The following is a 21,717-nucleotide window of genomic DNA, read 5'->3' as shown; positions in this document are numbered from 1 at the left end:
ACCTTTCTCGTCAGCAGGGCGGTGGGCATGCCCAACGTGTGCTTCTAAAAGTTAAGCTCAGGTGCTAATGTGGAGGCCTGCTTAGCAGAGGGGACGCCCTGAGGCAAAGTGACAAGGATGCTGTTCAATAATCCAGAAGCCAAAAAAGAGGGGGGCGGGGAGGAGAAACAAAGGCATGGAGACAGAATCTCCAGGTTTCCCGTGACAGATGGCAGGGCCCAGGTTCTGTCCTGGTTACTACACTGGTGGCAGCACCATCTTTCAAGGTGAGGAATAAGGGAGGAAGAGCAGATTTTGGAATAAAGATAGCATTTAGTTGTAAAAGCTGTCGAATACTGAATGGAGATGTCTAGTAGGAAAATGGGTCTCGGGGACATGCTTGGACTGGGTGTGCAGATTTGTAAGTCGTCGTGCAGATGCTGAGTGGAGGCTCGGCAGTGGGTGTGTCATTCAGGTCTGCCATGTGGAGTTAGAAAAAGTAAGTGAGGACCAGACCTTGCCAACTCATCAACATTTAAGCGGGAGGCAGAGAAGAGGAGCCTGGTGGGCACAGCCCAGCCCTGCACTCCCTAGGGGGATCTCCCAGCAAGGTGAGCCTTCGGGGGTGTCCAGAGGGAGGTGGAGAAGTAGACAGGAGAGGGAAGGAAAGCAAGGAGAGTGGATCTGGGAGCAGATTCGTCCAGCGCAGCACAGAGGTGGCATGGGTTGGGGTTGGAATGGGCCATCGGGCCTTGCAGTGGGAGCGGTGAGTGGGGGGAAGCTGCGGCAGCAGGTAGAAGCGGGGGGCAAGTGCAGTGAGTGGCAGCTCCCAACAAGGGCTCTGCCGCCAGCTGTGCATTTGGCCCAGGCTTCAACCTTCCCTGGGTTGGTTTCTTCTTTGCAAGATGAGGAAATGGACTAGATCGTTTCTGGTTTCTTCCAGCTCCATGGCTGCAGTGACTTCCTGAGTGAGTGGGTGGATAGATGGGGGGAGAGCTGAGGGAGAGGAATGAGGTGTCACTGACTGCAATTATTAGGGGCTTATTCAAAACCAAATGTATAAAGATTAGCTACACGTTAGTATAATTTCCAAACTGTCCATTCATTGTGATCAAAACTATAGACCAGTGAGGAGACACTGAGTCAGCATTTTCTAAAGCTTGCGCCGTGAGCACTAGCTCGGCAGAATGTAATAGGTGTTAGATAAAACTAAGAAATGGTTTGTGGTCAAATAAATTTGGGAAACGGAGGCTTAAGTAAACTCAAAGTTATTGTTTACTACAGAACTTCTCAAGTTCTTTACTATAATAATATTCGTTGTGATTTTCTAACACTTATTTGACCAGCAACTGTTTTTTTTCTCCTTTCGTTTTGTCTTGTTTTGCTTTAATTTGCAGCATTTCTGAGGACTAGCGTTCTGATTAATGTAACTCAGTAGACACTGGTCTAGACAGTGAAGAAGGAGACTTCAGTGATAAGATGGTCCCCACAGGACATATCGGTTGGACTTTGACCTGGGCATTGTCCACGACCCGCATTATCGTCTTCTGAAGGCTCATTGTGTCCGCTAGGCAGTGCCATGAATGTGCTGCTTTGTTAGCTCGGGACCCGAGAGCCGCAGTTAATAGGTTGGCACCTCTGTGGCTGAATGATTCCATTCTGAGTCGGATTGTAGCCCAGTCCTGGATCCAGGAGCTGAATTCTGTTATAGCAGTTGGAGGATTGCTTTTGCAAGCTGCGTTCATTTACTCCCTTAGTGTATGTGGGCTATCGAGTGTCTCTTTGGGGACCAAGAAGCACAAAGCTGGGGCTGTAGCCTCAAAGCCACTGTTTGCAAATTGGGAGGCGCCTGCAGAGCACAGATGGAAGGAGCCCGGCGCTGCTGGCTTTCTGTAGGAGCTCTTTCCCCTCCAGTCTGCTTGGTTGGTGCTTTTCATAAAATGCCATGGTCAATTCATTTTCCACAAAAGAGCTACAATAATTTATCCCCCCAAATCCACCCGGGAAGGACCCACCAGCTCCCCTGACAGCCCCTCACAGGAAACACCCCTACCCCGCCCCAGCCTGGCCTTTGTTTTCTGGCCTCTCTCTCAGTTCTCATTCTGATGATATTAATTCTCCTTTGCTCTGTCTGATCACGTTAGATGTACTTTAAAAGTAGACAGCAAACCTCTACATTTTTATTATGATGAAATCAGTCATCAGATTTCATTATTACGATTCTGGATTTTAAGTTTCATAAGTAATTATAAAGTTTGGATGAAGTTTTCGTAATTGACTTACTCTTAACCCATATGAAAGGAATTTGCCATTTTAAGAAACCTTTCACACAACCACGTGTGTTTTATTTATGGAAGTAAAGGGATGTCTCATCACTTTCATGTTTCTCTGTTCAGAAGAGTTTAGAGTCGTGTGGAAAATCGAAGCTTCTGCAAGGGATGCCCTCTTCCAGACCATTTTTATAAAAAGCCAGTTAGACTGGTCTAAGGAATTCTTCCTAAAAGATCTTGGATAAGAAGACTCTTTACTTAATGAAGATTTAACTTTTATTTATATTATAGTAACAAATAGATGGAAATATTCTAAATGTACAACAGTAGTGGACTAGTTAAGTAAATCCTGTCTGACTGTGAGTGTGGTGAGGCTTAAAAATCTTCAGTGAGTTGTGAAAATGTGAGTGATGTATTAAATGAACAAATCATTGTCAAAAACCATAGGTAAAGTATGAGCTGAGTTTTGTTAACTCTAAGAACGCATGTCCATGCACAGAAGGAAGACTGGAAGGTAAGGCTGTGGGGTTACGTATAGGAGGATGCAGTGGTTGACAGCATAAACTTTGCACTTACAGGGAGCTTGAGGATTAATTCTGTTCTCTCTCTGATTATCCGTGTGACTTTAGGGAAGTAAGTTTACCTTTTGGAGCCTTAGTTTTTTCATATGTAAAAGGAAGATAAGTAATAATGCCTAACTCTTTATGGTGATTGGTTGGACTAAATAATATGTACGAAGCTCTTAGTACAAAGCAATTGCTCAGTAAGTGGTAGATATTATTACTAATTTTTAAAAATGTTATTGAAATATAGTCGACTTACAATGTTGTGTTAGTTTCAGGTATACAGCAAAGTGATTCAGTTATATATACATATATATATGTATACATATATATTCTTTTTTAGATTCTTTTCCATTATAGTTTATTACAAAATATTGAGTACAGTTCCCTGTGCTATACAATAGGTCCTTGTTGCTTTTCTACTTTATGTACAGTAGTGTGTGTATGTTAATCCCAAATTCCTAATCTATCCCTTCCCCGCCTTTCCCCTTTGGTAACCACAAGTTTGTTTTCAATGTCTGTGAGTCTATTTCTGTTTTGTAAATAAATTTATTTGTATCATGTTTTCAGAGTCCACATGTAAGCAATATCATATGATTTTTTAGTTTACTAAAATGTTAACACAGTTATTTCTAGGTGATGGGGTCTTGCTATTTATTATGTTTTTACCAATATATCACATATCCAATGTAAATGACTACAGTATGTATTTCATCACATGAAGTGTATATGGAAAACTGTGTATCTTTACATGCATAATTTCCTATCTGAGTCCAGTGAGATAAAGAAGACAAACAGTGTTATCTCTTTGGGGCAGAGGAAGGACACAGGACGTGGGGAAGGCCTCCAGTGAAAGGCAGCTGTCAGGTCCTACTGACACTGGAACCGAATCTTCTGAGTTCTCTGTTAACGATCTTTCTTGGAACAGGATGGAAAACAAAATCAACTCAGTATTCAAAATCATGAAGAGCTCCTGTTCAAGGATTGCTTTAACATCTTCTCTGTTTTTCCTTCTAACTTTGATTTACTTCCAAGGTCCAGTGTCTCGTAGCTGCTTGTGTACATCTAGTATTTAACTGCTCCACCTAGATTGCAAACACCTGTCTCTGTACTGGACATGTGGTTTATTTAATAACAAGTTAGTTCGTTAGCACGTTTTAGGAGTGAGAATTGGTTTAGGGTTCTTTATACTATTTCTAAAACTCCCTGGAAGCTTCCTGAATCTTAGTAGATTACATAAGACCGGGGTTGGTGAAAAGCTTTCTGGGACCTTCTGGGCAGAAACTGAGCAGTCTTTATTTTAAATCATTAAGAAGATTCAAACATACTTTAAGATGGTTTAACCATAGCAACATAAAAACAACTAAATCCCCCCCCCCTTTTTTCCCCTCCATAGCTTAAAGGGAGCTGATGCTGGCAACGGGATCCGAGTGTTTGTGCCTGACGTCGGCATGTTCATAGCCAGTCTGACCATCTGGCTGGTCTGTAGGAACATCGTTCAGAAACCAGTGACTGAAGAAGCAGCGCAGTATAATCTGGAGTTTGAGAATGAAGAATCGGTAAATCTGACTTTGTGCCTCTTCCTTCTTTGATTTCTGGGACCTTGACCTTGGTAGGTTGTGACAGTGTAACAGTGAGATATGCACTGTGCTTCATGCCCTCCGATGCTGGGCGGTTACTTGGCACCCCCTCGTGTGGTACTCACGTGTGGACATTCTCACCCATGCCTGGGCCATGAGGAGACAAGTTCGGGGACCATGAGGGCTGCCCTGCGAGAGGCGTCATCCCCTAAGGGCCTGGGCTTGACCCTGTGTCTCTTCACTGTCATCTGCCGTTAACTCAGATGGGGAACCTTTCAAATTTGTATCATAGCCTATGGTCAAGATACCTTCGTTACTGCAATGCTCTTAGAGAAGTAACACCTGGTAGTTGTAGGAGAAAAAAATTAATTCCACCTTGAAGGAAGCTTCCAGTCTGTGCACCTTGCTGTCCTGAGTCAGTGTGTTAACTCCACATGCTTCCATCGAGGTATTTTTAAAGCCCTCCAGAGAAAAAATACATGCATTTGGAAAAGTGTAAGAATGAGTAAAATGTATGTGAAGTTTTAGCTATGTTTTTAGCTGGACCAGGGGACACGTCAGATTTCACTCCGTGGTGAATGGGAGCACGTGAGACAGCTGTCACTCTGTCCCTGACCTGTTTGTTCTAATAACTGCACTTTGTTATGTGAGTCTAGGTGACATTGACTTAAAAAGTAATTGATCTGGTAATTGAAAGATGAAATTTACAGTAAAAAAAGTTCCATAAAAGAGTACATTTGGACGTTTGACACAAGACACAAATACCAAATATTTCATTCATAAGCTTTGGCAAGAAATTAAATCTATAAAACTGAAGTTACTTGAAATTACTTATATTGAGAATGATAACCACGAAGCCATCAAAGGAAGAAAATTCTCAGTTACAGCAGATGATGTACATGCTTCACAAATAAGCAGCACTTTACCTTGTATACTTATCAGAAATACAACAATGAAGAAAGAATGAATATGATTCAGTTAACCTCTGCAGACTAGAAATGATGTTATCGCCTAAAATCCTTATGGGTAAAAGATATACGATCACATTGTGTATCCATATCCTACTATTTTTAAGACATGTTCAAAAAGGTACATGGTATAAAAATTAATTATAGCAAGGTAATAACTACCCATCTCTTGCATTCAAGTTTGCAAACTACACAACACTTTTTGGTGCCCTGAAAATAGATAAAACTGTGAAGGTGCTTTTTCTTCTGGTTGGCTTTATAATTATACGACAGAATTTAAATTTTTAATCTCCATTTTTACATTTGAAATTTATTTTATAATATTTACAGTTTTGAACATCAGCTGGCTTAAATAATTACCCCAAATTTTCCAGGTTCAGTGAAAATAAATCCATTAACTCAAGCTCTCCAGACTTAGGGTTTTTTATTATTATTATTTATAAAGTGAGGTTGATTTTTCAGTTATCCTCATATTATAGATGGAGTGTAAAGGATATTTACTGGGAATTGAGTGGACTCTAAAGTCAGACTTGGAAGCCGCCTAAGGTGGCTGTGTGATGTTGGGAAAATTGTTTATTCTCTTTTTCTGCAAAGCAGAGATTGTTGTGAGGACTTAATAATAAAGGGCACCTGCTCTCCCTCTGCTCTTCTCCAGTTTGAGAGGCAGTAGAACAATCTCAAAAATTTCAAATTCAGGGTCTCGTAGAATGAAAGAAAGCTAAGTTGGAGGGTGTGTTTGAGGCCATCCACTTGGTAAAAGAATCCCTTCTGTGCCTTTAGTAACAACCATGACTGAACTACAAAGCTTCCTATGAAAAGGACTTCTGTCTCCAAATTCAAACTCTCTTTTACCATAAAACTAGGAAAACCTACACTGACCTACGGAAGATAAGGGATGTTTAGGTTAAGGTCAAGATCACACATCTGTTGAAGAAGAGACACGATATCATTGACTAATTCTAAAATCATGTTTCCTTCCTGATTCCCCTCGGTTCTCCAAGACAGGCTTATGGTACCTCTCTCCCATTTGAAAGTTGTTTAAATATCTGTGCCCTATATATTATTGATGACATTATTTAACAATAAGGAAAAGAGGGGTAGATACTCTAAACATTATTTATCGGGGCTTTGAAAATACTAAATATCATTATTATGAGGTTGATTTCCCTCTCGGTTAAATTTGTTTGGGTCTAATTTAGATATTAAGTTCCATTCTCTTAGTACATTCCAGCCCCCAGATGGCCCAGGGGAGCAGGCTAGAGTGAATCTTCTGAGATGAATCCAGGAGGAAATACATCTTACCGGGGAACCATCTAGCTAGAGTCTGAAAAGAATAGAAATACATGGCCAGGAGAAATAAGCAAGAGAATTTGTTTTATTTTGAAGTCCCTAGCATACTTCCTGCTACTTGTAAATCTTGGCGTTTGTGTTCTAGATTGCTTGGTTTTTGAGGATCCTTTGAATTTTTTTTTTTTTAATTCCTGGCTTTTTTTTTTTTTTGGCTGCGTTGGGTCTTTGTTGCTGTGCATGGGCTTTCTCTAGTTGCGGCCAACGGGGGCTACTCTTTGTTGTGGTGCGCCGGCTTCTCATTGCGTTGGCTTCTTGTTGCAGAGCAAGGGCTCTAGGGCACGTGGGTTTCAGTAGTTGTGGCACGTGGGCTCAGTAGTTGTGGCTTGCAGGCTCTAGAGTGCAGGCTCAGTAGTTGCGGCACACGGGCTTAGTTGCTCTGCGGCATGTGGGATCTTCCCAGACCAGGGATCAAACCCGTGTCCCCTGCATTAGCAGGCGGATTCTTCACTGCGCCACCAGGGAAGTCCCAAGGATCCTTTGAAAGGATAGTGTTTGCTGGCGTTCCTTCTTCTTTCATTTATCTCAGTGGAGAAATGGCAGATTAATCAATCCTCTGGTGCCTGGGAGAATTCCTTTTCAAATCTAGCATGCTTTCAAAGTAGCAACTAATTCCTGGAGAAGGCTCAGGAGTCTTCCCTAATCTTCATGGACTTGATAATGAGCCTCAAGTTTGCTGTTTTAAAGGGCATCACAAATCCAAGGATTCCCCCTAAAAACCCCCAGGGGGCATGGGTGGGAGGCTTTGCCCCTGTTCTTGAATTTTACAGAGAGCAGACCTCAGTCAAGAACCAACTCCCCAAGTGCCATAAAAGGTTCTTTTCCAGCTGACGTATCTGTGGTCTTGTTTATTCGTTCATTTTAATTCAGAAGCAGAACGACAAATCATAACTGGGAAAAAGATTCTGATTCTTAAGCCTTTAAAAAAATGAATTGTGTTATGAAAATTAAATTGTGTAGAAAGGTTATCTGTGCAATAAAACACCAATTACATCAGTCATTTTACCAAGCTGATAGCATCTGTGTGTTTATATACTTCTAGGTCTTTCTAGCTATTTAACGAGGTTTCAGGCCTTATTTTTTTGAAACAGATAATAGTTTAATATACTATTGAACTAAATTTATGATAAATTAAATCTTTATTCAAATAGGAATTTTAGTCTCAACTTAGTCTGCTTCAAGAGGCATCTTCTAAATAGTCTGACAAATCAAACATGAAGGATATAAAGAATATTCCAGTATAAATCATTGCCCATCCATTAAAAATTCAGTGATGTAACATTTAGGTCCCGATAATATTATTTGGAAATTCCTTCGGAACCTCAAATCTGCACCCTCCTTTCTAATACCTAACGTTCGTTAGTCTACTGTAGCATCTGGCACAGAAAATGGTCAGCTGGACTGCAGGTCAAGCTTCAACTTTGAAGCTCAAGTTACTATTTTTTTAAGAGCAAGAAACAAAGAATGGAAGAAATCAATCTCTTTATTGTCACCTTTTAATTAGGCATCTGCTCAGTTCCCACCTGAGATCTAGTCCAGAGTCACCTGCTTTCCATTTTCTAGATCCTGGCTTTCAAGCACAAAGACATGGTCATCCGTCTCTGTTTGTCTTTGGTTACAGAGATTATTACTGACCCTGAACCACCCGTTTTCTTTTATGAGAACCAGCTAAATTTAGCTCTTCTGACTGCTGTGCTCCCTCTAGAAATGAAGAATTCAGGGAGTGATGACAAAAGCCACAGTTCTAAGGGCGCACAGACCCTTCCTGTTGCCTAAAAGTGTCCTGAAAGGTTCAGGACCCAAATAATTACTTGTGATGAACTAAGATGCAAAGAAAATGCATGTCTTTATGATTAAAATGTCAAAAGGTTGAGCAGTGCTGTACCTACCCTGGAATCCACCACTTTCCTTTCCCATCCTCCCATCCATCTGTCTGTTCCTAACTCCAATCAGAACTTTTTTAGGGAGCCTGATCTCTGCTTGGAGCACTGTGCCAGGTCTGGGGTGGGTTGAGTCTTTAACTCATTTTGAATTTATTTTTGCGTATTGTGTGAGAGTAGTCCAGTTTCATTCTTTTGCATGTAACTGTCCAGTTTTCTCAACACCACTTATTGAAGAGACTGTCTTTTCTCCATTGTATATTCTTGCCTCCCTTGTCATAGATTAATTGACCATAAATGGGTGGGTTTATTTCTGGGCTCTCTATTGTGTTCCATTGATCTATGTGTATGTTTTTGTGCCAATACTGTACTGTTTTGATTTCTCTAGCTTTGTAATATAGTTTGAAATCAGGGAGCATGATACCTCTGGCTTTGTTCTTTCTCAAGATTATTTTGGCTATTTGGGGTCTTTTGTGGTTCCATAAAAATTTTAGGATTCTTTGTTCTAGTTCTGTAAAAAATGCCATTGCTACTTGGTAGGGATTGCATTGAATCTTTGTATTGCTCTGGGTAGTATGAACATTTTAACAATACTAATTCTTCCAACCCTTGAGCACAGTATATCTTTCCATTTATTTGTGTCATCTTCAATTTCTTTCATCAGTGTCTTATAGTTTTCAGAGTACAAGTCTTTAACCTCCTTGGTTAAATTTATTCCTAAGTATTTTATTCTTTTTGATGCAATTGTAAATGGGGTTGCTTTCTTAATTTCTCTTTCTGATAGTTTGTTATTAGTGTATAGATATGCAACCAATTTCTGTATATTAATTTTGTATACTGAAACTTTGCTTAATTTTTTTATTAGTAGTAATAGTTTTTTGGTGGAGTCTTTAGGGTTTTCTATATATAGTATCATGCCATGGGCAAATAGTGCCAGTTTTGCTTCTTTTTAATTTGGATGTCTTTTATTTTTTTCTTGCCTAATTGCTGTGGCTAGGACTTTCAACACTGTGTGTAAAAAAAGTGATGAGAGTGGGCATCCTTATCCTGTTCCTGATCTTAGAGGAAAAGCTTTCAGCTTTTCACTGTTGAGTATGATGTTAGCTGTGGGTTTGTCATATGTGGCTTTTGTTATGTTGAGGTATGTTCCCTCTATACCCACCCACTTTTTTGAGAGTTTTCACTGTAAACAGACGTTGAGTTGTGTTGAGTGCTTTTTCTGCATCTATTGAGATGATCATATGATTTTTATTCTTTGTTGATTGATCTGTGGATGTTGAACCATCCTTGCATTTCTGGAATAAAACTTACTTGATCATGGTGTGTAATCCTTTTACTGTATTGTTGGATTTGGTTTGCTGATATTTTATTGAATACTTTTTGCATCTATGTTCATTGGAGATATTGGCCTCTAACTTTTTCTTGTTGCCTCTTTGTCTGGTTTTGGTATCAGAGTAATGCTGGCTTTGTAAAATGAGTTTGGAAGAATTCACTCCTCATCAATGTTTTGGAATAGTTTGAGAAACATAGGTATTAACTCTTCTTCAAATGTTTGATAGATTTCCTCTGTGAAGCTCTTTGGTCCTGGACTTTTGTTTGTTGGAAGATTTTTAATTACTGATTCAGTTTCATTACTGTTATTTGGTCTTTTTAGATTGTCTATTTCTTCATGATTCAGTTTTGGAAGGTTATGTGTTTCTAAGAATTTATCCATTTCTTCTAAGTTGTCCAATTTGTTGGCATATAATTGTTCACAGTAGTCTCTTATGATCCTTTGTATTTCTGTGGTAACATCTCCTCTTTCATTTATGATTTTATTTATTTAGGCCCGCTCTCTTTTTTTCTTGGTGAGACTGGCTAAAGACTTAGCACTTGTCTTTATCTTGTCAAAGAACCAACTCTTGGTTTCACTGATCATTTCTGTTGTTTTTTAGTTTCTATTTCGTTTATTTCCATTCTGATCTTTATTATTTTCTTCATTCTACTAACTTTGGGTTTTGTTTGTTCTTCTCTTTTTAGTTTCTTCAGCTGTGAGGTTAGTTTGTTTAATTGAGATTTTTCTTGTTTCCCAGGGTAGGCCTGTATCACTATGAACTTCCCTTTTAGAACAGCTTTTGTTGTGTCCCACAGATCTTGGAAAATTGTTTCCATTTTCATTTGTCTCAGGTATTTTTTTAAATCTCCTCTTCATTTCTTCATTGACCCAGTGATTGCTTAGTAATATGTTGTTTAGTCTCCATGTGTTTGTGTTTTTTCCTATTTTCTTCTCATAATTGACTTCCAGTTTCTTACCTTTGTGGTTGGAAAAGATGCTTGATATGATTTCAGTCTTCTTAAATCTATTGAGACTTGTTTTTTGATCTAGCACGTGATCTATCCTGGGGAAAGTTCCATGTGCACTTGAAAAGAATATGTTTTCTGCAGTTTTGGATGGAATGTTCTGTATATATCTATTTTCCATCTGGCGAAATGTGTCATTGATTTTCTGTCTGGATGATCTATCCATTGAGGCAAATGGGATATTAAAGTCCCCTACTATTACTGTATTACTGTTCATTTCTTCCTTTATGTCAGTTAATATTTGCTTTATAAATTTACATGATCCTTTGTTGGGTGCATGTTTACAAATGTTATATCCTCTTGTATTGATCCCTTTATCATTATGTAATGCCCTTCTTCGTCTTTTTTACAGTCTCTGTTTTAAAGTGTATTTTATCTAAATATTGCAACTCCAGCTTTTTAAAAAATTTCCATTTGCATGAAATATCTTTTTCTATCCCTTCACTTTCTGCCAATGCATGTCTTTAGATCTGAAGTGAGTCTCTTGTTTTTTTATCCATTCAGCCACCCTGTATCTTTTGTGGAGAATTTAGACCATTCACATTTAAAGTAATTATTGATAAGTATGTTCTGCCATTTTGTTCATTGTTTTCTCATATTTTTTTTTTTCCTTTGGTAAACCTTCTCTGTTCCTTTCTTCTCTTGTTCTCTTCCCTTGTGGTTTTATGATTTTCTTTAGTGTTATGTTTGGATTCCTTTCCCTTTATTTTCTGTCTATCTATTTAAAGGTTTTGGGTTTTGGTGTCCATGAGACTCACGTATAACAATCTATATAAAACAATCTATTTTAAGTGGATAGTCACTTAGGTTTGAATACATTCTGAAAGCACTACATTTTTACTCCCCTCTCCACATTTTATGCTTTTTATGTTATATTTTACATCTTTTTATTTTGTGTATTCCTTAAATACTTACTGTAGTTAACAGTTGATTTTACTACTTTTGCCTTTTAACCTTCATAATAGCTTTAGAAGTGTTTCATCCACTAACTTTACTATATGTTTGCCTTTACCAGAGAGACTTTTCTCTTTCACATGTTTTCTTATTTCTAGTTAAGGCCTTTACTTTTCAGGTTGAAAAACACCCCTTAACATACCTTGTAAGGTTGGTTTAGTGATGAACTTTCGTTTTTGCTTGTCTGAGAAACCCTTTATGTCTCCTTCACTTCTGAGTGATAACCTTGCTGGATAGAGTAATCTTGGTTGTGTTTTTTATTTTCAGCACTTTGAATGTATCGTGCTGCTCCCTTCTGGTCTGCAAAGTTTCTGCTGAAATATTCACCAGTAGTCTTATGGGGGTTCCTTTTTATGTAACCAGTTGTTTTTCTCTTGCTGCTTTTAAAATTCTCTGTTTATCTTTAAATTTGACATTTTGATTATAATGTGTCTTAATGTGGATCTTGTTGGGTTCATCTTGTTTGGGACTGTGCACTTTCTAGACCTGGGTGTCTGTTTCCTTTCCCAGGTTTGGGAAGTTTTCAGCCATTATTTCTTCAGATAAGTTCTCTGCCCCTTTTTCTCTCTCCTCTCCTTCTGGGACCCCTATAATGTAAATGTTAGTACACTTGATGTTGTCCCAGATGTCCCTTAAACTATCCTCATTAAAAAAATGTTTTTTCCTTTTTGTTCTTCTGATTGGATGATTGCCACTAGCCTGTCTTCCAGATTGCTCATCTGTTCTTCTCTGTCATCGAATCTGCTTTTGATTCCTTCTCATGTATTTTTCATTTCAGTTATTGTATTCTTCAGGACAGATTGGTTCTTTTTTTTATATATTCAACTCTTTGTTGAAGCTCTCACTGTATTCATCCATTCTTCTCCTGAGGTCAGAGAGCATCTTTATGACCATTACTTTCAGTTCTTTATCAGGTAGATTACTTATCTCCATATCATTAAGGTCTTTTTCTGAGGTTTTCTCTTGCTTTTTTTTTTTTTTGGAACATATTTCCTCATTTTGCTGACTGTTTCTATGTAGCAGGCAAAACTGCTGCCTCTCTTAGTCTTGAAGGAGTGGCCTTGCGTAGGAATGATCCTTCTTGTTCAACCCTGCCTTAGCTCTTGGTGGTCTCTCGAATCTTTGTAGTTCTTGATATGGCCCTGTTGTTGAGGGTGTGTCAGGACCTGTCAGTGTTCTGAGGGGAGGACTCTCATTTAGCACTTAGGCTGATTGGAAGCCAGTCTCTCAGGCAACAGCTTCTAAAGTATGCAGATATATACAGTCCCGTGGGGCCACAATTGTAATCCCTGCTGTTCTCCAGATGTGGAGATCTGGACGTGTCCTCTGGGCGACAGTTGCCAAAATCGAGACTCTTGAGGAGTGCACAAGCTCCTTCCTAGGAAGTCTCATTGAGCTGTAGTGAGGCCAAGGGGGTATGAGGATGTTGTCATCCTGCTTACTTCCCTGGGAACCCTTCCTTAGCCTCTAGGTGCGAGAGAAACCTGAGGCTCCAGGTTCCATGAATGGACCTTTTTCAAAGGAAGCCAGGGATTGTGTTTGCCTGCTATATGTGCAGTGCCCTGGGGGTGGTGGCCTGACAAGAGCTCTCTTTCCGATTGCTCCAGTGCCATGGAGCTCAGGGTCTCCAGCCCCATTGGCCACCAGGGCCAGGCAATCAAGTTGTGTCTCTATCTGGACTGTATGCTCCTGCTGGCTTCAGCTGGAGAGTGTGGGGGCCAGGCTTGGTCCTTTGCTTTGGGAAGGCAGTGGGAAAATGACTTGACTGTGTGCCCACAGCTTCAGCAATGCAGAGGAGAGTGCCCTGTCTGTGTGCGTGTGTCAGCTTTAGGGCAGGAGTGGGAGGTTGCCAAGACCACTCATGCCCAGCCGCCTCAGCCACTGGAGCTCTCTGGCTTCAGCAGGTCAGCGGGGTAGTGCTACAATTGCTCAACCCTGTGTTCGAGCTCACCTGCCTGCGCTAGCAGGTTAGGTGGGGGAGCGCAATGGCACCTCTGTCTCTGGGGAGTGTTTCCACCATCCCCCACCCCTCCAGCTGATGCCTTTGGATTTACGAATGACTCTCCCTTACATACAGTCTCAGCACGTGTCACACTGCTGTCATTTCACTGGCTGTAGGGTTAGTGAGACCACATGCCTCCCCTGCCTGTCTGGGTGTGGCCCTTTCTATTCTCTGTTGGGGACCAGGTGTTCAGCTAGTTCTCAGGTTCTTTTCAGGGGAAACTGATCCATGTGTAGCTGCATATTTGTCGTGTCCACGGGAGGAGGTGAGTTCAGGCTCCTCCTTCGCCACCACCTTGAACTACCTTTGACCTGGGAATTTGTAAAGGTCCAGGTGCAGGGCCCATCCCCGACCCATTCGGTCAGAATCTCTGGGAGGCAGGCAAACATATAGTGGTACTAGGACTGGTTTTATTAAAGCTCCCCAGGCCTGTGGTCCTGGCTCACCCAGCGGGTCACTGCCTGCTAATTCAGTGTGTCTTTGCCTGTCCTTTATTGAACTTTTATTACTCTGTAGGAAGTGGTTGAAAGCATACATCTCTATACTCACTTTTCCAAATGGAACAGGGAACGACTTAACTGCTCTTATACATTTGGAAAAATAATCTTCCTAAAACAAGCGCAGAAGCAGAATAAAATATTGGCTTTGTCTGTGCGACGCTGTCACGTTAGGCTTACATAACACACGTGACCCCACACCAGCACGGCTCCCGTGCTCTCTCTGGCTGCTTGTGGCCGCGAGGACGCGATGGATGAGACTTGTTCCTCTGCTGCGATTACTCACATCATGGCCTATTCCTTCCTTGGGCTCTTCTGTTGAGATGAACCCACTCTGTGAGATAAATTGTTAACTAAACAACTCTGACATCTTAGAAAAATGTTCCCTTTGCCTCCAGGATCTTTTGGCTCATTATCTGTGACTCTGATACCCTCCCATCGAAATGTTTTTAATAGCTTGGTTTTACCCAAGAGGAAGAGGAAAATGGATTCCATAGCATGAGAATCTCTGGTCTAACATCTAAAGGTTGGCTGAAATCAGAAAGAGGTTCCACAGATAAATTATTTCAATATATTTTCCAGTTAAGGGAGTCTGCCTAGTATACGACTCAAACACAGTATTTTCAGGTAGGATGAGTTGGTCCAAGGTTGCAGATGTCAGCAAGGGAATGGATTCCAGGCTGGTTGCTTCCAAATCACCTTGTGCAGCTCTTTAATCAGACAGATTCCTGGGATTTGCTCCCAGAATTTCTGATGTAGGAAGTTTGAGGTGGAGCTTGGTAATCTGTCCTCTTAAAGATTCCCAGGTGATTCTTGGGACTTAGTCCAACCCAGGTTGAATTGTTTAGTGCTTGGGGATAAGGAAACATGATGTTTGGGTTCTACTGAAAGCACTTGATGGTGTCTTCCTGGTCCAGAATTGAGTGGGAATAACAGCTAATGCTGTGACTGCTGGGGCAGGGCTACAGGGTGGGACGCAGTGGCGGGGCGGGACTCGGAGGCCCTGTCCAGGCTCGGGGAACCACGGCCTCTCACACAGTTGACTCTGTAGCACTTGGAGCATCCTCACGTGACATGAGATGCTACCTTAGTACATTTGGTGTGTTTCGAAGCCAGGGGCTTTTAAAGAAGATGCATTAAAGCACTTACAATTCTTCAGGTAAGTTGTAGACTTAGACCTGGGCAACACTGATATGTAATATTTTATTTGGCTTTTTAAACTATAAAGGGCCTCTTTGTCTTTCCTTACTAAGAGAGCTCAGGAACCAGGGGGATAAATCTTTGTTTACAGCTACTCCTTCTTAGCTCCAAGGCCAGAACCAAGTTGGGTTCCGACACGGGGACAGATTACAACTCCAGCAACTAAGGCTGTTCGTTGGTAAATATGGTAGCGTGAGCTGAGGCGCTTCCAGGGCATCGGGGTTTACACTGCACAGATGGATTGTTTTGGGGACAAAGCCAGCCTATTACCAAGCCAGCCTGATGTGGCTAATAGCAGTTCTGGCACTGGCCTGGACGGTAGGGGCTCACTTTCGGCTCCCTGTCAGCTTGGCAGGTTTAAAAAGTGTTTTTTAACTGAAAGCCCCAGGGATTCCGGTACAAAAATGCTGGAAAACCTCAAGTACGCTGGTATGTTTATAAAAATCACAGGGGCCCCAGTCCCGCCCAAGAGAGGTCAGGGAAATGCATTTGTCTAAGCTCACGAAGGTTCTTGACCAGAGATTTCTATTTGATTTAATCTACATCCGCAGCAATTCCATAACTGAGCAATAAGTCATTTATTATGAAAGTTAGGAGTATGTTTCTGACTGGGACCAGGCGCCTCTACCTGTGTTCTCCCTCTCTGTCTCCTTGTTCAAGTATGGGAACTGAAGGTTTTGGACAAACTTCCTTCCTCAAGGAGGGATTTTTAGTGTGTCACCCACCTGTTGTGCGGGAGGTATTAAGCAACAGATGCCCCATGTGGAAGGCAATGTGAGTGCCATAGCACACACAGCAACTGAGCTTTGGGAGATGGAGAAGCTGAAGGAAGGCTGGCCTGGGACCCGGGGCCTTGGACACTGGGCAAGGGCTCCCATGGGGTGGGGACAGCACATCCCAAGGCAAAGAACCTGTGGATTCTGGGTTTTCCATGTGGTTCCCTGCATGTGATGTTTCTGGGCCAAGAGATGAGGATAAGGTTGGAGAGACAGACTGGTCCCAGGTGTGGCAGCTCCGACAGGTGGGCACCTCTGTGTTCTCTCTAGGTCACCTCATCAGACCCCTGACTTTGGCAGTGAACCTCAGGTAGACCTCTCCACACTCCAGAATCGTACACTAGCTGCCCCCGTGACACCTTCATCTCAGAACTGGATTCCCCAACCTGCTCCACTCCTGGTTGTCCTGACCTCATCAGCAAAAACAACAGCGCAGGAACTACCTCTGATTCTCCTCCACCCCTCCTCCCTCCACGTGACATTTACCAATCAGTTCTGCTGACTCGACCTCCAAGACATTCGGCCAAGGCACGAACGCTCTTCAGCTCCATTCCCTGCCCCCTCCTCCATCAGAACAGCCTCCTGGCTGCGGGGTCCCCCTGCCCTCCCCCTGCAGCCGCTGGAGTCACCCTGCGAGACAGATCCTGTTGTTCCCCTCATTGGGTGGAGTGGTGGGTTATCAAAGTCCTGTTATAGAGCGGGTTCAGGTGTCGGGGACGTGCCACCGTGCATCCAGCCAACTCTTGGAGACTTTCACTTTGAAACTCCCAAACGTGCGTGATGCGGGGCAGGGGAGGGTGGTGGGCTGTCCTTCTACCAGGTGCCCCAGCACCTGCAGCTCATCCACCGTCCCAGGAGGGGGCCATGAGCACCTGCCCACAGGTGGGCTGCAGGGGGTGGGCTGATGCACTGGCTGGGGCTCAGCCCTCTTGTCTCTGTGAGGCGGGACGTAGGGGTATCTGCTGACAACGAGGAGGAGGAGGAGGAAGTGGGTCTGGGGACACAACATGGAGGCTCAACCAGCCCTTCCCGCTGCCTGGAAGGCTCTGGCCTAGAATTTTCACATGGCTGGTGACTCTGTGACATTCAGATCTCAGCTTAAATGTCACCTCCTCAGAGAGGCTCTCCCTGACCTCAGAATCTAAAATAGCTGCCCTGACACTCGCAATCACATCACCCTATTTTAATTCTCAGAATAGCATTTATTGCTGTGAGATATTTAGTTGTTAATTTTTTTACTTGTTTACACGTGTGGGGCTCTATCTCTTACTAGCGACACTGGTACATACTGAGCTCTGAACAGATAGAAAAATCTTAATGCATAAGCCTGAAACATTCTTTTTCCTTCCAGAAAAAGTACAAATGTGCTGTGATGGAATACAGTAGAATGCAAAACCCATTTTGGGTATATGAACTTGAATTGCCTGGGATTAAATCCCTGTGTGTGTATGTGTGTGTCTGTGTTGTGTGTATATATGTGTGTGTCTCTGTGTGTCTTTGTATATGTATGCGTGTGTTGTGTGTGTATGTGTGTGTCTCTGTGTATGTGTGTATGGGTGTGTATTGTGTGTGTGCATATGTGTGTTGTGTGTGTGTCTCTGTGTGTCTGTGTGTGTATCTCTGTGTGTCTTTGTATATGTGTGTTGTGTGTGTATTGCGTGCGTGTGTGTCTGTGTGTCTCTGTATGTGTATTGTGTGTGTACGTATGTGTGTGTGTCTCTGTGTGTCTCTGTGTATATGTGTGTCTCTGTGTGTCTTTGTGTATGTGTATTGTGTGTGTATATGTATGTGTGTGTTGTGTGTGTGGATTGTGTATTGTGTGTGTATTGTGTGTGTGTGTATGTGTGTGTGGTGTGTGTACGTATGTGTGTTGTGTGTTTGTGTGTATGTAGGGGAGGGGGTGCATCCTGTAGCCTTGGCTTCATCAACAGCCAACGTAAGTCCCGAGTGGTCTGTACCCACCTGGGCAAACAGCACTTACCGAGCTGTGTACCCGTCTCCTGTGCCTGGCTTCCTCCAGTGAGCTGGGGTACAGATGGAGCTTCAGACACCAGCAGTGAATATTATGTAATACCTGAACTAAGTGTATCGAGAAAGTATATATATATATCTGAAAAAACCAAAAACTAATTCGAAAAGATACATGCACCCTGATGTTCATAGCAGCATTATTTACAATAGCCAAGGTATGGAAGCAACCTAAATGCCCATCGACAGAGGAATGGATAAAGAAGATGTGGTGCATATATATATATACAATGGAGTACTACTCAGCCATAAAAAGAATGAAATAATGCCGTTTGCAGCACCGTGGGTGGACTTGAAGGGCATTATGCTAGGTGAAATAAGTTAGAGAAAGAAAAGTACTGTGTGATGTCATTTATATGTGGAATCTAAAAAATATGACAAAATAGTGAATAAAACAAAAAGAAGCAGACAGACACATATAGAGAACAAACTAGTGGTTACCAGTGGGGAGAGGGAAGGGGGGAGGGGCAATATAGGGGTGGGGGGAAAAGGCTTGTTATGGAATTATATGAAATCATGTGTGTGAAACTTTTGAAAGTTGTAAAGCACTATAGAATTTGAAGAATCTTTCATTCAATAAAAAAATTTAAAAAAGAAGGAACCTTTAAAATGGGAAAATCCAGCAGCCAGGCTCTACTCTCTAAGCCTTGACTCCATGTCTGATCTGGGCTTAAAGATCCTTCTGGCTCTGCAGACAGCTGCCGTCTTTTCAGGATGAAGCCTGTCAGCCTGGGGTGAATGCAAACAAAGTTTCATGCATCTAAAACCGGCTCCTTTTGTCTTAAGGTGATGGTTTATATTTATAATTCCTTTAAAAAAGTCTAATCCTTCCAGGATAAGATTGTAATTAGCCAAAAAATTCTTATGTATTCTTTAAAAACAAAACAAACAAAAAGACCCCACAGTATACCCAGTTTAAAATAATCCATGGGGAGGGGGAAGGGTAAGCTGGGACAAAGTGAGAGAGTGGCATGGACATATATACACTACCAAACGTAAAATGGATAGCTAGGGGGAAATGGCCACATAGCACAGGGAGATCAGCTCGGTGCTTCATGACCACCTAGAGGGGTGGGATGGGGAGTGTGGGAGGGAGGGAGATACAGGAGGGAGGAGATATGGGGACATATGTATATTGTATGACTGATTCACTTTGTTATAAAGCAGAAACTAACACACCATTGTAAAGCAATTATACTCCAATAAAGATGTTTTAAAAAAATAAAATAATCCATGGTATAGTATACGTAAATAAAATAATCCATGGAAGTATGTGTATGTGCTGTACATGTGTTTCCTCCCTGAATCTCTAGTGATGGTCCTGAGGTCCTGAATGGCCTGGGATTGGACTGGTGCACGATTCTCTAAAAGGATAAGATAGGAAGCGGCTGTTTATTTAGCCAAGTAGCTGGGACCACTCATCCTCCCACGGGCAGGAAATACTAAAATAGTGAACAAAGATAAACTCCCGAAAGAAAAGGGATTTCCTAAGTGCTGATTTGGCCCATCCTTTCCGTTTAAGCCATGGACACATTCATCAAACTTCCCATCACCTTGGTGGCAAACTCAGTAAATTTGAGGAACCATAAGCAGCTAACATTATGAATAGATGTTTCAGACAGTTTCTTCTTCTGCCTGTTAAAAATGAGCTCATGTAGGTAAGATGAAATGCTGTTAGGGACCCTATGATTAGCGATGCTTCCTGTTTACTTTTTCAGGAAAGATCAGAGTTCCTTGGGCTTTACACAGGGACCACTGGAGACCTGGGGGGGCTTAACGTGGTTGAGTGGTTGTCTGCATTTTTTCCTGATTTGTGAAATTCACCTCATTGACTGGCCAGTATATAGCAAACCATATAATCTGTTGGGTGGATAGGCAGAGTTCTGGACTGCAGTGTTTTCTGTTTTTCATTTATTTAGGCTGGAGGAGAAAAAATAGACCCAGAAGAGGCACTGATCTATGAAGAGGATTTAGAGGAAAGAGATGGTGTTGAAGGCGATTTGGAAGAAAGCACGAAATTAAAACTCTTCCGCAGGCTGGCCTCTGTGGCTTCCAAGCTTAAGGAGTTCATTGGCAACATGATAACCACCGCGGGGAAGGTTGTTGTGACGATTTTACTGGGTTCATCAGGTGAGGGTCTCCAACTCCTGGTGGAGCACAAGGAGGGAACTGGCGAGTAATGAAAGGAAGGGTTGAAGAGAAAACAAAGAAGGAAACAGTTCTGTTCCGTGGCACCAAAATCATAGCTGTAGCTTGTGTAAAATTGGCCACATGTATAAACCAAACACGCACACGTAGCTTTTCCCGTTCAGATCTAGGTGTTATGTTTTTAGATGGTTGCTATTAACCTCTGTAAAGCAGTCTTCTTCCATAGCTGTTAGGTGACATCATTTTCGACGTGACGATCTGGACAACTGTTGCCCTCCCTCAGAGCCTGTGAATGGTGATCTGGGACAAGGGACAGTTTTCATGGTCCCGTCCAGAGCTGCACATGTGCTTTCTGAAAGCTTTTCTGTTTACATTGAGTCATTAGTAATCTTAATGTAACTCTCCAGGATAGACTATTTTTCTTCTAGAGTTAGATTGTAATCTTCCAGCACAGACGCTCACTTCCTCTCGCTGTTGGCTGCGGGCTGCTTGTTCCATAAAAATGTTATCTCCATCTTCGCCCCCTTCCCCGTTGCCCCAGAGGTACTGTGAACTTTATTCCATCCTGCTTCGGTGAAATTTCATGAGATGAAACAATTTAACTGTTTTTCCATAGGAAAGTTAAAAAATGGAAAAGTGAATAGTATTTCTCAAGAAATGTAACTCAGGATTTTGATGAGAAGTCATTGCTCCCCCCAAAGTTTTTAAATACCTATAAAGGAATTACCTCGTTTTACATTTCCCCTTTTAGTGATAGTGCAAATCAAATTTCATCAGGCAGGGCAAAGGTTTAGTGAGACTTTAGCTGCCACAGAATATAGTATTATAAATCCTAGTTAACAAACAAAAGCAAATCATTATTTTTAAAAATTTATTGGGGAAAGTTAGAGTGCACATACAGTATTCCTGAAGAATTGGGGGAGAGTAGATAGAAGGAAACAGGCAAGTAAATAAGCTAAATTCTACTGGTATGAAAAGTGGATGTTTGCGGGGCCCAAACGCCACAGGTAGGGTTTCTTCATCATCTGGTATTTCCCCATATTTACAAATTTCACTTTACATGTGACTTTTTTTCACAATAAGAATAGCATTAATTCTGATTTTATCAATAAAGTGTGATGACTTGTACTAAAAGCATAGGAAGGAAATTCACGTCATCTCCAATAGTGACGTTTCCTGCGCGGC

The 21,717-nt window shown here is 41.8% G+C and overlaps 1 protein-coding gene across 5 annotated transcripts in view; it reads left to right on the top strand.

Annotated features, from left to right (window-relative positions):
- The window catches only part of PIEZO2 (piezo type mechanosensitive ion channel component 2), a 344,750-nt gene that overhangs the window by 187,972 nt on the left and 135,061 nt on the right, over positions 1–21,717 (top strand). For all 5 annotated transcript variants that reach the window (XM_082354794.1, XM_082354793.1, XM_082354795.1 and 2 more), the window contains exons 5-6: positions 4,209–4,371; positions 20,304–20,514. In XM_082354794.1, coding sequence (XP_082210920.1) covers positions 4,209–4,371; positions 20,304–20,514 — 374 coding nt within the window. The remainder of the gene's footprint in view (positions 1–4,208; positions 4,372–20,303; positions 20,515–21,717) is intronic.

Source organism: Balaenoptera borealis, assembly GCF_965194805.1.
Source record: "Balaenoptera borealis genome assembly, chromosome: 14".
NCBI lineage: Eukaryota > Metazoa > Chordata > Mammalia > Artiodactyla > Balaenopteridae > Balaenoptera > Balaenoptera borealis.
The sequence above is the reverse complement of the archived record's forward strand: the minus strand, read 5'-3'. Positions and strand labels throughout refer to the sequence as shown.